Raw genomic sequence first — 16,883 nt, 5'->3', positions numbered from 1 at the left:
AGTGGTGTATACAAACTTAAATGTGGTGACTGCCCAAAAACTTACAACGGTCAAACTGGTAGAAATTTTAATAAACGAATAGCAGAACATAAAAGGGCTTTCAATAATATAAAAACAGATTCTACATACGCACTTCACCTTCTAGATCATAATTATTCTTTTAATGACGAATTTCAAATTCTTCACATTCAAAATAAAGGCCTTAAGCTATCTTTGTTAGAATCTATGGAAATTAAAAAATTAAAAAACATAGATATAATTCTGAATGACCAACTTGAATAGATCAAAATAGAATAGAATAGAACAAAAATAGATCACTTGAGAAAGGCACTCTGCCGAAACAGCTGTAGTGATAAGATTTTATAATAAATTTTGTGGAAGTTTTGAAAACAAAGTTTTCAGTGTTTTATTGTTACATAAAATGAATTTCAATTAAGTAACGGTCGAATCCATCAATTATTGAATAAATAGAAGGTCAGAGACACAACATATACAAACTACTTAATATATAAACACAAAAAAAACATAGTTTGATATTAACCCGAAGGTGCATTACGACCCTTAGTAATTTCAACTCAAAACATGGCTATTTAACTACAAGATCGAGGCCAAGTAAGTTACCTGTGAAATTGGTAAAACAAAGCACCTATCAATAAAAAACACATTAAAATATTTCCTTATTTTTAAAATAAACTTTGAAGACGATTTCCGGACTAGAAATCAAAAATAAACCTAAAATGTAATTTTTATTGCAAATCAATTGTAGTTTAATCCCATATAAGTACAATATTTAGGTTTTGCTTTAACTGATGCAGTTTTATTGTGTTAATAAACTGCATTAGTATATTTTTCATTCTAAGCTACTATTAATATAGGCTATGAGCACGTGTGCTTGATTGTATAGTAATTTACAGCCACTTCTAGTGAGTCAAAAACTAGGTCAAGTTAGGCAAAAGGACATAAAAAATAATTAATAAATTTAATAGTCTTCAACTGAATAAGTTGAGGAGGGTAGAATTGTTTGTCTGAAGTTAGTCATTAAGAATTATGTCTGTATTTTTTAATTTGTTAATTTCCTCCTCATGGAAACAATATGCTCCTTTACTATTCTCGTAAGTATTCCATGTATAATGAAACATTTTACGAAAGTGTAACAAGGCAAGGATAATGATTTTTATGGGGCGAAAACGATAGTAAAAGAGGAGCAAATGAAATTTGTACAACATGAAAGGGGTAATGTTAATCAGGTTAAATTATTCTGCGACTCCTGTTTAGGTCAAAATAAGAATCACCAAATTTTAACTGCTATTTTATGGTTTCTGGAAACATCTGCTACTGTAGAAAGAGTTTCTATTGTATATCTTGAGCCAGGCCATACTTATATGCCTGTTAATTTAAGACATGCCACAATTGAGTCAAACCTAAAAAATAAAATAATTTGGTCTTCTTCAGAATGGCCAACGGTTATTGTTAATTCACGTACACAACCACAGCCCTACGAGGTAGAGGTATTGAATTATACTGACTTCAAAGATTTCAAAGCTCTACAAAAAGCTATTTTCCCCGTACTAAAGAAGGATAGTAACGGAAATAGCATAAAACTATCCAAATTGAAGCTAATAGTTTTTGAAAAAAATTCTTCCACAGTGATAGCAAAGGTATCACTAGATCCGGAAAGTAAAGAAATAAGAATTTGTGTGAAAGGACACAAGACAAGGCGATCAAACATTACTTCACCTTCACTGGCACCGCTATACAACGAAGAATTAAAATTGGCTTCTAAAAAGATACGAGGATCTAATGAATTTAATTAAAAATAATGTTATTCCAAATCGGTACCACGAAGAATACATCAAAATGAGATCAGACACTTCGGAGCCTGCTGAACTTGCTGAAACTGATGAGGAAGATTAAGTTTTGTATATTTTGTTAATTATTTAAGAATTATTTGTTTAATATTAATACATGCAATATAGCACTATTTAGGATTACTATTTTATTTATTATTATCCCTATCAGATCATTTTACAAAAAAATCAGATTATAGTAATAAGTACTACCAACAAACATAAAGTGGCTTCTGACATTTAAGGCGTAACCCTCATCAATAGTCATACCTAAATATTTAAACAAGCCAGCCAAAAGGCGTAAGCAACAAAATATGATGTAAAATTCTTTTTTCTTGTATTTTTAAGCAATAATATAAATTTTTGTTGTATTGATTTAATTCAGGAGATGAAGTGGTGCAAATAGTACAAGAAAATTGAAACTAGCTATACAGTACGCGTAATTCAGTTTTTTAATCCTCCTGTAAAATTCATAAATTTGGGGTTACGCCCTTTGGCCTTTATACCATCGTATGTAATCAAGCAGAAGGTACTGGTTTTTTCTCTGCTGGTGGAAATACTAATTTCAGCACTTTTATATGTAGTTTTTGATTCAAAATTTTATTTATTGTTTGTTCGTTATACTCTTTGTTTATTGCTATTTGCTTAATAATATTCAATCCTAAGTTATTTTTTTTACATGGAAATTTTTATTAATCTATGTAACATGCTATGGTAGGCTGCGAATTTATGTAGTGTAGGAGGGGATGATGAATTGTGTATAATCGTGTCAGTATGGATATGTTTTAATATGATAATTTTTATATCTACAAAATGTATGGATTTATTCTTATTTGTTCCTATTGTAAATTCAATATGACTATGGAGTGACTGAATATACAATAAGAATTGGACAAGTTACCTGTTAGTTCCTGTAAAACATACCAGAATATCGTTTTCGCATGTTCTGTATAGTTCAAATATCGACTTTCGGTCAAGTTGGGTGAAAACTTAGGACTATTTAAGTCCCATTGCTTGTTATTACTGTTTAAGTGATTTACTGTAATTTTTAGTTTAAGAAAAAATAACAAAAAGTATATTATATAAAAATAAATATTTATCTGGTGTGTATATATTTTTTTTATTTTAGGGCAATGATTAGTGGAATACTCCTAGTGTTATTTGTGATGTGTTACTGTTGCAATAAGACAAACAGAAAAGCACAACCCCATCTGGGGAATTATTGGAGAGATCCAGGTTTGTCTATGGAGATATACACAGTGGAATCGGCGCAAAATGTAAGTTAATCTTCTTATTATAAAGTCCGATAAAGTACTTTTTAAATAACGCAATACATATTGTTTAAAAATAAACCAACCAACATAAATATATATTAATATATTATATTTTATTGATATTATTTTATAGTTTATATTTTATTATTTATATTTTAGTCTACGTATTAGTCCATATTGTTCATTGTTTTATAGATGGACTAAAGTGCTTTCGTTTAATTCTGGTTGTTCAACAGTTTAAAACTGTTTTTTTAAGTTTTCTGCAACATTGTATTTTCCATTGACTGTGAGTTAACGCGTTTTTAGTTCATCGGTCTTGTTATCTGTATGTAAAAACGTTAACTTGCCTCAAATGTTCTTCGACAGGTTCCGCTTATCGGAGGTTCAAAATCATCATCGTTTTCTTAGACTTATTAGCAGTATTTCTAAACAGTTTCTAATGAGTTGCTACTAAACCACCCTCTTAGATTTCCAAGCAAGTACATTCAGGTCTACCCGGTGTCTCCTTGTTTGTTTTTTCATTGCATAATTAATCTAAATAATCCTTATTTCTAGTCTATTACTTTATTCCTTAAATGTTAAAATCTAAATTTAAAAGTTTTTATGACCACTTAGTTTCTGTGTAACATATGTGACCCAAATATACAAAATTAAAAGAAATGTAGGTATACAAAACTTGTTTTAAAATTTGTCTACCAGATCTTGGTCTATAACCTGTAATACATATTATAGAATATTCAATATTTGCTCTGTTGCGACATGTATCATTTTCTGAATCATTTTTGAACTTCTATAAATCCTATATTGTGAAGTTCTTCAGAGATGTCATTTTAAAACTTTTGATTGACAATTTCTTTGAATACATTTTAGTTGATTTGGTGACTATACAATATTGGTTTATGTGTTTTTTAATAATAGTTATACTCTACATATTGTAGTACATGTTGTATATATATATATATATATATATATATATATATATATATATAAATATTTTTATATACAGTGCTAGTCAAAATCAAGTCACAATCCAGATATAATGGATATTAGATTAAAAAGATTTCTCAAAGTCATAAAGAAAACAGTGACAAGAAAAATAGACATCTCACAACTGAAGAACCCTGAACAGAAAAAAGAAATAAGTATCAAGCTTGAGGAAGAAATAAAAACGATCGAAAACTTGGTACAGACAGACATTGAAGTAACATGGACTGCTCTAAAAACAAAACTAACACAAGAAGAAGACATCGGGTTCATAAAACACAACAAAAAACAAGAATGGATAACGCAAGAGATCATGGACCTGATGGACGTAAGACGAAAACATAAAACAAGCCCAATAGAATACAAGCGAATCAACAAAATCATTAGAAAAAAGTGCAGGGAGGCGAAAGAAAACTGGATGTCAACAAAATGCCTAGAAATCGAACAACTTCAGGAAAAATACGACACCTTTAATATTCATAAAAAAGTAAAAGAAATGACAGGTAGACACAAAAAGAGACAAGCAACAATATTAAAAAATTATAATAACGAAATAATTATGGGTACAGAAGACAAAGTAGAGAGATGGAAAGAATACATACAAACTCTTTTTGACGACGATAGACCTTGTTCTCCACCATCCACAGATAATCGAATAAATGAAAAAGGCCCAGAAATAATCAAAGAAGAAGTGATTCATGCAGTAAAATCTCAGAAAGATGGAAAAGCCACCGGTCCAGACAATATCAATGTCGAAATACTTAAACTAATTGCAGATAACGAAAGTAAAAGCCTAGATTTAATAACAGCACTATTCAATAAGATATATGACACAGGTAAAATACCAACAGACTGGCTAAAATCAACATTCGTAGCATTACCAAAAAAATCGAATTCCTCACAATGCGATGATTATCGAATATTAAGCTTGATGTCTCATGTCCTTAAAACTTTTCTCAGAATTATCCATACACGAATTTACAAGAAGTGCGAGTTCCAGATGAGCGACACTCAATTCGGATTTCGAAACGGATTGGGAACACGAGAGGCTCTTTTTGCTTTAAATGTGTTAACGCAACGATGCAGAGACATGAATGTAGATGTATATGCATGTTTTATTGACTATCGTAAAGCATTTGACTGCGTTAACCAGCAAAAGATGATCGAAATTCTGAAAACAACTGGAGTTGACGAACAAGAACTATACTGGCACCAAACGGCAACAATTGAAATAGAGCACACAACATCCGAAGACATACAAATCCGACGAGGAGTGAGACAGGGTTGCGTCTTATCACCGCTACTCTTTAATTTGTATTCGGAGTCTATATTCAGAGAAGCATTAGACGAGGTCCAAGGAATTAAGATTAACGGACTCAGCATAGACAACATCAGATATGCTGATGATACCGTCTTAATAGCAAGCAACGCACAAGAACTACAAAATATAATAAATGCGGTAGTTCACCACAGCGAAATGTTCGGTTTACATCTAAACGTTTCCAAAACTAAAACTTTAGTATTTTCAAAGACACCAATAAACGTACAGGTGTATGCTAAGGGTCAAATAATAGAACAGGTAAATTCCATAAAATATTTGGAAACAAATATCAATAGTCAGTGTAATCCAAAAAAAGAAATCCTATCAAGAATTGAACAAGCAAGGAAAACATTCATGAGCATTAAAACATTTTTTACAAGATCAGACCTTAGTCTACAGCTTAGAATCCGAATGATCAGATGTTACGTTTTTTCTGTCTTACTGTATGGCTGTGAAAGTTGGACAATGGACTTCGAAATAGAAAAAAGAATAGATGCCTTTGAGATGTATATATACAGACGAATGTTGAGGATTCCATGGGTACAAAGAGTTACTAATGTTGAGGTACTTCGTCGCATGTGTAAACAAAAAGAATTACTAAGAATAATCAAAGAGAGGAAAATGCAATACTTGGGTCATGTGCTGAGAGGCGAGAGATATGAATTACTTCAAGTTATACTGGAAGGAAAAGTACAGGGCAAAGGATCAGTAGGAACACGCCAGATCGTGGCTGGAAGACCTGAGGAGATGGTTCGACCGCTCATCCGCAGAGATGTTTCGCGCAGCAGTTTCCAAAACTACAATTGCCATTTGGATCGCCAACCTTCGAAAGGAGACGGTGCAATGAGAAGAAGAAGAAGCTAGTCAAAAGTCCGTTCCTCCCTTGTATCTTTTGAACGGTTATTGTTATAATAGTGAAATTTTAAGGGAGGTAATAAACAGACGTAGGCTTCTTAACTAGTATAATAAGTAACGTAATAGTGACAGATGACGTTACAGCGATTACAAGATATTGAAAACACCCATTTAACCATACTAATTTTATTTGACTTTAAGCTTATTTTCATGAATAAATTAAATAAATACTAAAATCGCAGTTTTCGCATTTAAAGTTGATGTTTTTCAATTCTCTAATTGTATTTACGTCAACGTCAACTTTTTTGACAATTAAGCAGAGGCGAACGTTAGAATATTTATTGATTAAATGCGAAACTACAATTATTTCAATATACCTATTCAATCATACTAATTTTGTTTGGATTTAAGATGATTTTGACGAATAAATTAAATAAATACTAAAATTCTAGTTTGCCGATTGCCGAATTGACGCCTGTCAATTCTCTAGTTGTTTTTAGTTTACAAAAGCGTTTATAGCTCAATATGTAGTTTCTGTTTCGGCTTAGTTTAGTCAATTCTCTAGTTATTTTTAGTTTCGAAACGCGTTTATACCTGAATATTTAGTTTCCGTTTCTGCTTAGTTTAGTCAATTCGAGTTTAGTCAATTTGTTTTTAGTTATTTGTTCTTAGTTATTATTTAATTTAAATATTGTTTAATGAGACGGTTAAATTTTTACAAAGGCAGAATGATACGTACTGTTGCCGACAAAGAAGCAGCTGTGATAATAATTGGTGAATGTGGAAATAATTTCCATGCAGCGAAACCTCTTTTTAATGAGAGGTACCCCGATTGCCCTACATCGGGAGCTTATTTGAGGAAGCTCCTTCGGAAGTTTAAACAAACAGGTAGTGTTTAAGATCTCAAACGTTCTAGTCAACCAGTAATTAGTGAAAAAAATTGACATAATTTCAGAAATGGTAGTGAACCCTACTTCTTCTACAGCCCAAGTTGCATCTATCTATGGAATTAGTCAAAAGACATCGAGTGTTGGCTGAAAACAAATTTCATCCATACAAATTAAGAATTGTGCACCAACTTTCAGATGATGACCCCGACCGAAGACTAGAATTCTTTGAAAATATGTTCAATAAAATTAACCAACAGCCCGATTACATAAAAACAATTTGTTTTAGTGACAAAAGTACTTTTTCTCTCAATGGAAATGTTAACACACACAATGTAAGGTATTGGAGTGACACAAATCCTCACGTATTTCGTGAAACACATACTCAATTTCCAAAAAAAAATAAATGTTTGGGCATGTATTTTCGGAAACCACATAGTTGGGCCTCTTTTCTCAATACTAACTTAACCATTGAAGTGTATCTGGAGATGTCACAAAATGCAATTAAACCGTTAATACTTGAAATTCTGAAGGATAATCCAGATGAATTCGGCTTGTAAATAACGTTTCAACAAGATGGTGCAACTGCACACCATTATGCTGCAGTAAGACGTTACCTAGATGAGGAATATCGTGGTAGATGGATTGGACGACGAGGTACGATATAGTGGCCAGCTGGGTCACCGGACCTCACACCATTAAATTTTTTCTGTGGGGATACTTGAAATCCCTTTTGAAGATATCCCTATCACCACGAGTCCGAATTTTAAAAATAAAAAAAGGCAAGAAAAATAATAAGTAACTTTTTTCCATTCTCGTACAATTATATCTAATGAAATAACGTATTACAGGTAAATGGGCACATTTATTAACAAAATATTATAAAAATTGTTGACCCCACACGACAAACAAAACCAGTTTTAATAACATCCTACACCGTCATAAAATGCCTATAATGATATTTACCCATAATTGGTAGGAATGAACAAAAGCAGAATAAATACAGGGCCGACAGATAAATCGATTTGTAAATTAGGTAATCAGAGTGACTCGACCTTTTTGGAAAGTTTAAGGTCAAATGGAAACGGTATGAATTTTGGATACGTTTGTGCTTAGGTAAATAATGTCGTCAAAAAGTGAAACCTAACGATCTAGATGATTTATTGAATTAATAACGCTGGAATAAAAAGAACAAGAATGCCTATTTAAAGCAAGAGATATAATGCGATTATATCACTTTGTACGAATTAAAAAAAATGGAACAGACTGGATATTTTTAAAAAGATTCTATTATGAACTGACAATTATAGGTAATTAAATCGCAAAGTCCTTTACAAAATATATGACACTTAACGCTTCTATTTATAGATTAATGGTGAAAGTGTTGGAGAATATTATTATCGCAAGATGAAATGATCTATTTATATTCTTAAAATAATGTTGTTAATTGGTCTCCTTAAAAATTTTCAAAGTACACATTGAAGGAAAGTGGTGACAGCACACTGCCCTGTCTCACCCTTCTTTTACTTTCAATTTCCTCTGATGTGTTTTTATTCATTCATACTATTGCTCGTTGTTTATTAAATAGATTTGATATGATCTGAAGGTCATTGTAGTCTATTTTTTTGTTTTTAAGACTTTTATAAGCTGTTTGTGAAGGACTTTATCAAACGCTTCATTATAATCTGTAAAACAGACTAAAAATAGAATGACGGTATTAGATTTTTGTTTTGATAAAGTGCAGCAACAACCGTTGATACGTATTTCGACCTCCTTAAGTCTCTTCAGAACGGTATAGCCACTGCTCTACCCACTATAGCCACTGAGCAGTGGCTATACCGTTCTGAAGAGACTTAAGGAGGTCGAAATACGTATCAACGGTTGTTGCTGCACTTTATCAAAACAAAAATCTAATACCGTCATTCTGTTTTGTTATTTACTTCGTTGGAAGTACGAGAAACTGAATTCACTACGAATTTTGACTAGGATGAACGGCTTGTGGAATGCAATTTTAGATTCCCTTGCCGATTAATTCATCCAGCTGTTTGTTTCGCAAATTTTAGGAAACACAGTGGTTAAGATTTGAATTCGGTTTCGCTAAGTAGAAATCGTTTGATTTCTCTTTTTGTTTAGACTAAAAATAGTTTGAAAAATGACTAACTGCAAACTTTGTCAATGAATACGTGCAATAAAAAATAGGTATAGATGGTAAAGAGTTTAAAAAGAGCAATGCGATCTCAAGACTAACCTCAATATAGCGTAATAAGCACCTGATAAGATATGGAAATGGTAATGTGAACAATGAGGAACGAAATTTTATTGACACACTGTATAATAAAATTTGAACAAAGCTTAAACATTATGAAAGTCCAGCTGCTAAACCAAGCATTTATTATTTCGAACAAAGTATTTTATATTATCCACTTATACCATAGTTCTTATATTAAAATGCATAAAGTGTAAATAATTTGAGATTTAATTAAAATTTTTATTTAGTCTCAGCAAAGAATCAATCAAGCGGAACTTTTTAATTGGAAGTACAAGCTATCAGTAACCTTAAAATTCAGCGACTTCTGGATGATTAAAGGGGAAGTGTGACTATACAGACAAATTAAATTTTATAGATACATTTGACTTTTAAATAAAATTGGGAAATACGAAGGCGCCGTTGCGCAGTTATTGAAGATGATGGGCGGAGGCATTTAAAAAAATGACCCTAACTAACAAACACGTGAAAGATGTAAACAAAAACCAAAAAAAGGAAAGGAACAATTGTTTGCAAAAAAATAGGCGCCACTATTTTTAAATATTTGAAGCCCAAAAAACAGAAATAGAAAAAATATATATATATATATATATATATATATATATATATATATATATATATAATTATATGAATTAGGTACTATATATAGATTGTATAATCCAGACCTCACACTCAAGAGGTTGGACCACACTAGAGAGTGGTTGGTTGACTACGCTGAAAAGTTCTACCAAGCACTACCAATACTATAGAAAAGAAGAAATTGAAGTAATTAAAATTAAAAATCAAAGTTGAGAATAAAGTGTGCAATCTAAAGTATAATACCACTGGTTTAGTCAAACTTACAGTCAATGGAAAAACCATAAAATTGAAAATGTTGAAGCATTACTTAAGACTAACTGACCAACAGTGGAAAATGTTAAAATATACAACTGTGAAAATGGTATATCTAAATTACGAAAAGATATCTAGTGTTATTAACGTCAACTACTGTAGATCAATTATTGAGGAGCAACTGAGCAAAACGTATTAAATCCAAAATATCTGATTTTGAGTTATCGACAAAAAAACTAATTGAATTAAACCTAGTTGAGAGTAAATATTTTATTGACTATACCTTTATTAATAACATTATTTTTAACGGAAAGTTTGAGTTTTGTGTTAAATTTCGGAGCTTTCAATTTTTAAAGCTATTTCCTATCATTTTATTGGATTTATGTCATTTTGCTAAATAAGTAAATACCTAAATGTTGAAAATAAAACACCAGTAGACGAAAATACCATTTATTTATAAAACAAAGCGTCTTAAATATGTAGGTGTGTATCATCTTCTAGTATCATTTTCTTTTCTTTTAGTGGTCTTCCTAATCTTGCGGATTCTAGTGTCTACTATGTCTTTTTAAATCGTGAATGTGTTGCTTGTGTGAGTCCATTTCAAATAGGTAAAAGAAATAAATTAGACTTACTCACAATCAATTTAATGTTACTACCCAAAACGACCGGTTTCGCTTTCTAAAATTTGTAAAGCATCTTCAGGTCAAACGGTACAAAGTAAATTAAATGCTGAAATTATAAAAAAGCCCATATTAGGGTGCTGTTTTATAAAGATATAGATCAAAAAAGTTATAGTAATTATGCCAACATTACATGTCTGTGTTTATTAATATGCATAAAATTGATTTAGCAGACAAAGTAACAAACCAAAATGGAAAGAGGTAATCTATTGAATTGTAATAAATTCGAAATAAACTAAATAAATTAGTTTATTTCTAGAATATCTTTCAGAAATCAAAACCAAGAATTTCAATAGTTGGCTCGCTAATAAGATTAACAACAGAAGAAATTAAAAATGTATGTAAACAGCTGAAGAGGAACAAAGCACCCGGACCAGGAGATATACCCGGAGAATTGTTTAAGTACGGAACGAACAAATTGTACGAATGTCTTCGACAACTTTTTCAAGAATGCAAAAACACAAGCGAAATCCCTACGGAATGGAAGATATCATACCTCAGCACTATACATAAAAGGGTGATAAAAATAATTGTGAAAATTACCGAGGAATAGCTGTAACCGGATCTATGAGTCGAATATATGGAAAGGTGTTAAAGAACCGAATCGAGAGAGAATCACGGGTCGATCCACTATTGACCACATTTTCTCCTTAACCCAGATAATAGAAAAAAAGATGGCAAGGAATCAAGAGATTTATATGTTGTTCGTCGACCTACGGAAAGCATACGACAGCGTTCCACTGAAGAAGCTGTGGCAATCAATGGAAAGCACGAATATTAATATAGAATTAATAAAAGCCGTCAAAGTGCTATACAACCAACCAATAACAAAGATAAAAGCAGGGACACAAATAACAACAGGATTTATAACATCAAAAGGATTAAAGCAAGGATGTTGCTTCTCTCCCACTTTATTTAAAATATACCTCGAAAGTGCTTTAAAAAGATGGAAACAAAAATGCAGGACAATGGGGATACCGCTCACCAATACTATGGTATATACGCTTAACTTTGCAGACGATCAAGTAATAATGGCTCAAGATTATGACGATTTAAACTATATGTCACGAAAATTAATTGAAGAGTATGATATATATGGGGTCTCGAAGTAAATAAAAAGAAAACCGAATACCTGTGCATTGGAGCAGAACAAAAAGATCTCATATTAGGCGATAACACTACGATAAAGCACTGCTGTGATTACAAATACCTAGGTATCACTATTTCACAAGATGGAACATAAGACAAAGCCATAAGAGAGAGAAATACGTCAGGGAGAAAAGCCATCACAATGTTAAACACCATTTTATGGGACCAATCCATCAGCAAAGAAAATAAAAAGAGGATATATGAGACTATAGTAAAAAGTATCACTTTATACAGCTGCGAGGTATGGCCACTGAAAGAAAGAACACTGTCAACGCTAAAAGCGATGGAAATGGATTTTTAGAGAAGACCCGCAGAAAGATCTAGAAGAGAAAGGATTACCAACGAACGCATTAGAGAAATAATGGGAATCAAATGAACAATCACAGATGACCTAACAACAAAACGGTTCGGACACATACAAAGAATGGACGAACAACGAATGCCAAAAGAAATACTAAAGTGGCAACCAGAAGGAAAGAGAAAACGAGGTAGACCGAGAAAAAGTTGGAGCGAAGGAATAAATAAAGAACAGAGAGAGGGCCATAGAAGAAGATCTATGGAACAACCGGTCTAAGTGGCGATTGGAAGTCGGAAAACGGCGGAGAACGTTATAAACAGACAAGTAGTAGTAGTAGTAGTAGTAGTATAGTGACTTTCGCTGCCTTTTAGGTTTTCAATAAATTCAATATTATTTTTTTTTATCTTTACTGTTTCATGAGAATCCTTATCTCTCTCTCTTCGTTTTTTTAGTGCAACAGTGTTGTGTTTCTTTTTATAAACTGTATTTACTCTTCGCACACTGATTCCTAGAGCTGTTGACAAGAATTTTAGACAAAGTCTTGTGGATTTGGTACCCTTTATAGGTGTAACATGATAAATAGTATTAAATGAGCGGGAGTAATTGGTTGGCTTGATACCTCGTCTTCTTTTTACGAGACCAAAAATTATTATATAAGAGAGTTTTGTATTTTGCTATGATTTATTAGTCGTAGCCGAAAAAGATTGCCTTATCGTTGTATCGGATAATTTAATATTAGTGCATTTAAAGCTGTTACCTGAATGATTATGTGGCCTCTCAAACTTCTTTAGAAACGGATCTTTATATTCATACTTACAAATAATTTAAACCAACCGTCAAAACACACTTTCACAGAAATATTTTTTCAAGTATTTATTACACTTTGGTTAAATATGATGGATTTATGTCAGTTTGCTTGGTCTTAAAATAGGATTTAATGCATTTTTTTTTGGTTTTATATTATTCATATAGTAATATATTATATTGGATTTAAAGCACATTGCCTGAAATGAATAGTTCACAATATAGACTGAACTAAACTAAGTAGGTACGTTGTTTTGGTACAATCAGATCAATGTAGTATTTACTTAAAAAATGTCTAAAACTAAATTTATTGCTTTTATCTGTATAAATTACTTTTTACCTCTTTTCTTTTCTAAAAAATAATAATTTTGTATGAATCAAGGATGCTGTTATATAAAGAAATTAATAACTAAAGGGATTTAATGTTCCCAATATAGACATATTTTATACTAAATTATTAATCCCTCCTATACAGTTAGGACAGGAATGTACAAACAACCTATAGTTGAGGGTAAGCAATTCATAGCGAGTTGGCGTCTTTCATAAATAGCAAATTAGTGCGTAGCTGTTAAATAGCGCCAATAAGGTTATCTTGAAGGTTACAGAGAACCTGTAAGTGTACCGCAGATTTAATTAAAATTTGTAAACTCGCCCCTTTTGCTCAGAAATTTTAATTGTAAGTGGAACTACGTGCGTCATTTTGTCGACAATAACATCTCAAACGCATGCTTAAAAAATCAATGAAGCCAAAATTAGCGCATATTCCTTTTTCCCTACTATATCCGTCTCACGTAATCAATGAGCGGCATATGGCGTCATTAAGCTGTCAATTTATTACCATTTCTTTAAGTTAATAATTGAAAACTGACACGAATATCGACGAGCATTTACGAACTATTAAAAAACGAATGTATATATATATATATATATATATATATATATATATATATATATATAAATATCAAGTTACCAATGTAACTGGGTAGACAGCTCAAATAAAGCTTTGTTGCTGTATCTTTCATTAACAACAAGAACAGATGTAGTCTAGCCTACTACCAGTCGTATCCAAAATACTTGAAAGGGGACTGTTACAAAAAATTAACTCGACCCCAATACGGAGGAATGGATACCCAACCACCAATTTGGTTTCGAAAAAAACACTCGACAATACAGCAGGTTCATAGAATAGTACACACCATAAATTCTGCAATGGAAAGCAAACACTACTGCACAGCTGCTTTTCTAGATGTTAGTCAAGCTTTTGATAAGGTTTGGCACACAGGCCTGATTTTCAAAATCAAAAAATATTTAACTATCACGTACCTGAAACTGTTAAAATCCTATCTGAGTGGGAGATAATTACGAACAAGAGTGAATGAAAGTAATTCCTTCTATAAATAATTTTCCTATAAAATCTGGTGTTCCACAGGGCAACGTTCTTGGACCAATATTATATGTGCTATAAACAGATCTACCCTCCACTAATAAAACCATCACTGGCACGTTTGTAGATGATGCTGTCATCCTTGCAGCCGACGAAAATCCAATTTAGCATCTAAAATTCTACAGGCACAACTGAATGAAATCGAGACATGGTCTTACAAGTTGAGAATTAAAATGAATGAAACAAAATCAGTCCAAGTGACTTTTACCTTAAGAAGAAACCCGTGTCCCCCAGTTTTACTTAACAATATCCAACTTCCCCAATCCTCTAGCACTAAATACCTAGGAATACATCTTGACTCAAAACTCACCTGGAAAGAACGTATTCTTAAGAAGCGGAAACAAATTGACCTAAGAATGAAACATCTAAACTGGTTAGTAGGCAGGAAATCGAAACTGAGCCTTGAAAACAGAATCCTTGTATACAACACTGTCATAAAACCTATCTGGACGTATGGAATCCAACTCTGGGTATGTGCGAGCAAGTCAAACACAGCCATAATTCAAATATGTCAATCAAAAATACTCCGAACGATAGCTGATGCACCTTGGTATGTGTCAAACCTAACACTTCATGAAGACCTAAGAATCTCGTTCGTACAGGATGTAATCACTAAATACAGCACGAAGAACCATGAAGCACTGGAATCGCATAGTAACCCCTTACTGCAACCTCTGCTAGAACACCAAGCCAATAGGAGACTCAAAAGGAACTGGCCAGCTGACCTGAAAACCGGTTAAAATGGTCTTGTCACTGGAGAAGACCTCACCACGCCAATAGGAGCCCCTTGCTCCGCACCCAGCAAATTAGCTTATAGAACTTTATTTTGTTTTGATTGCTAGAAGATTGTGTCTGTTATTTTTTCAACATTTTTGCTAACTGGTTGGATCCCTTATTTTTGTTCCAACCAACGAAAATATTGAAAAAATTGTTCTTCTAGTTGTTTCTAAAAGCTTACCTTTCTGTGTGCGCGTATTTTAAAATGTTTTAATATTTAGTGGATTTTAACATGTTTTTGAATTTAATAACATTTAATAAGAGTTCAAAAATACTATTTAATAAATGTCTATTAGAAGGAAACATACCCGAATAATGGAATACTGCTAAAACAATACTAATACACAAAAAGGGAGACACCACAGACCTGAAAAATTATCGACCAATTTCACTTCTTTCACAACTTTACAAAACCTTTACAAAGATTATTACAAAAAGGTTAACAATTAAATTTGACGGATATCAACCAGTAGAACAAGCCGGATTTAGAAAAGGGTACAGCACCTGTGACCATCTATATACTTCCTAATAGAAAAGACTAACGAATACAATCTCCCACTATGTCTGGCTTTTATAGATTATGAAAAAGCTTTTGATAGCGTAGAACTGTGGGCAATAGAAGAAATATTATTCAACAACCGGATCGGCTCCAGGTACAGAATATTAATACATAATATTTACGAGCCAGCTGAAATGATAGTGACGTTGAGTAATGAAATCGAAACAAGACCAGTAAACATAAACCGAGGCGTAAGACAAGGAAACACAGTATTGTTTTGAAGCTATTTTCTTATGGCATGTTAAAGTAATTACTATTTAAATGGCAATAATCCACAATTAAAGGTTAAAGTAAGTTTATTGAAACGTCAATAAAATTAATTAGTTAAAATTACACCTTTTTATTTTTATATATACCATCATATATTAAAACTTATTACTATTTTCATTGGATGATGGACGAAGTGGGTGTTTACCAATGCTTCCACATTTGTTGTCGTGAATGTCCTAGTTGCTTTCTTGTTGTGCAACATTAATATTATATATAATTAAATTAAATAATTAACTTCCTTTTATCTGATATAAAATAAAATATTACTAATTTGGTAATTTAAAATCACGAGAAATTGTTAAGGAATTTTAAGTGTAAACATCCTTATTGTGGGACAATATACACTACTAATTTTAAATTTTTGCGGCACCTGTCATCTGTCTTCAACTGTTAAGCTTTTGAGTTTCTTTCTGCGACGGTTCTTCTACAAACAGCTTGTTGGAATGCCACAATGGCGACTGGCAATTAATACCTAAGACATGCCTAAACCATCAATTTGCCAGTATAAACTTTTAGCGCTTTTAAACCAGGAATTCTTAATTGTTTTTGTAATGAGTATGTGATATTTTTACCAATCAATGTTTTGTGTTTTAAACTACTACACTACACAAACTCTACGCTTGACCTACATAGTATA

General features: G+C 32.1%; 2 protein-coding genes across 16 annotated transcripts in view; one reads left to right on the top strand and one right to left on the bottom strand.

Moving 5' to 3' along the window:
- fdl (beta acetylhexosaminidase fused lobes) overlaps positions 1–16,883 on the bottom strand; it is a 300,470-nt gene that overhangs the window by 162,909 nt on the left and 120,678 nt on the right. The gene's annotated exons all lie outside the window — the stretch shown is intronic.
- The window catches only part of s-cup (spermiogenesis-related protein stanley-cup), a 99,740-nt gene that overhangs the window by 63,810 nt on the left and 19,047 nt on the right, over positions 1–16,883 (top strand). For all 4 annotated transcript variants that reach the window (XR_011949818.1, XM_072520559.1, XM_072520558.1 and 1 more), the window contains one exon: positions 2,977–3,124. Coding sequence is in view for 3 of the 4 variants with exons in the window: in XM_072520559.1 (XP_072376660.1) it covers positions 2,977–3,124 (148 nt within the window). In the remaining variant the exon portion in view is untranslated. The remainder of the gene's footprint in view (positions 1–2,976; positions 3,125–16,883) is intronic.

Source organism: Diabrotica undecimpunctata, chromosome 1 (assembly GCF_040954645.1).
Source record: "Diabrotica undecimpunctata isolate CICGRU chromosome 1, icDiaUnde3, whole genome shotgun sequence".
Lineage (NCBI taxonomy): Eukaryota > Metazoa > Arthropoda > Insecta > Coleoptera > Chrysomelidae > Diabrotica > Diabrotica undecimpunctata.
The sequence above is the reverse complement of the archived record's forward strand: the minus strand, read 5'-3'. Positions and strand labels throughout refer to the sequence as shown.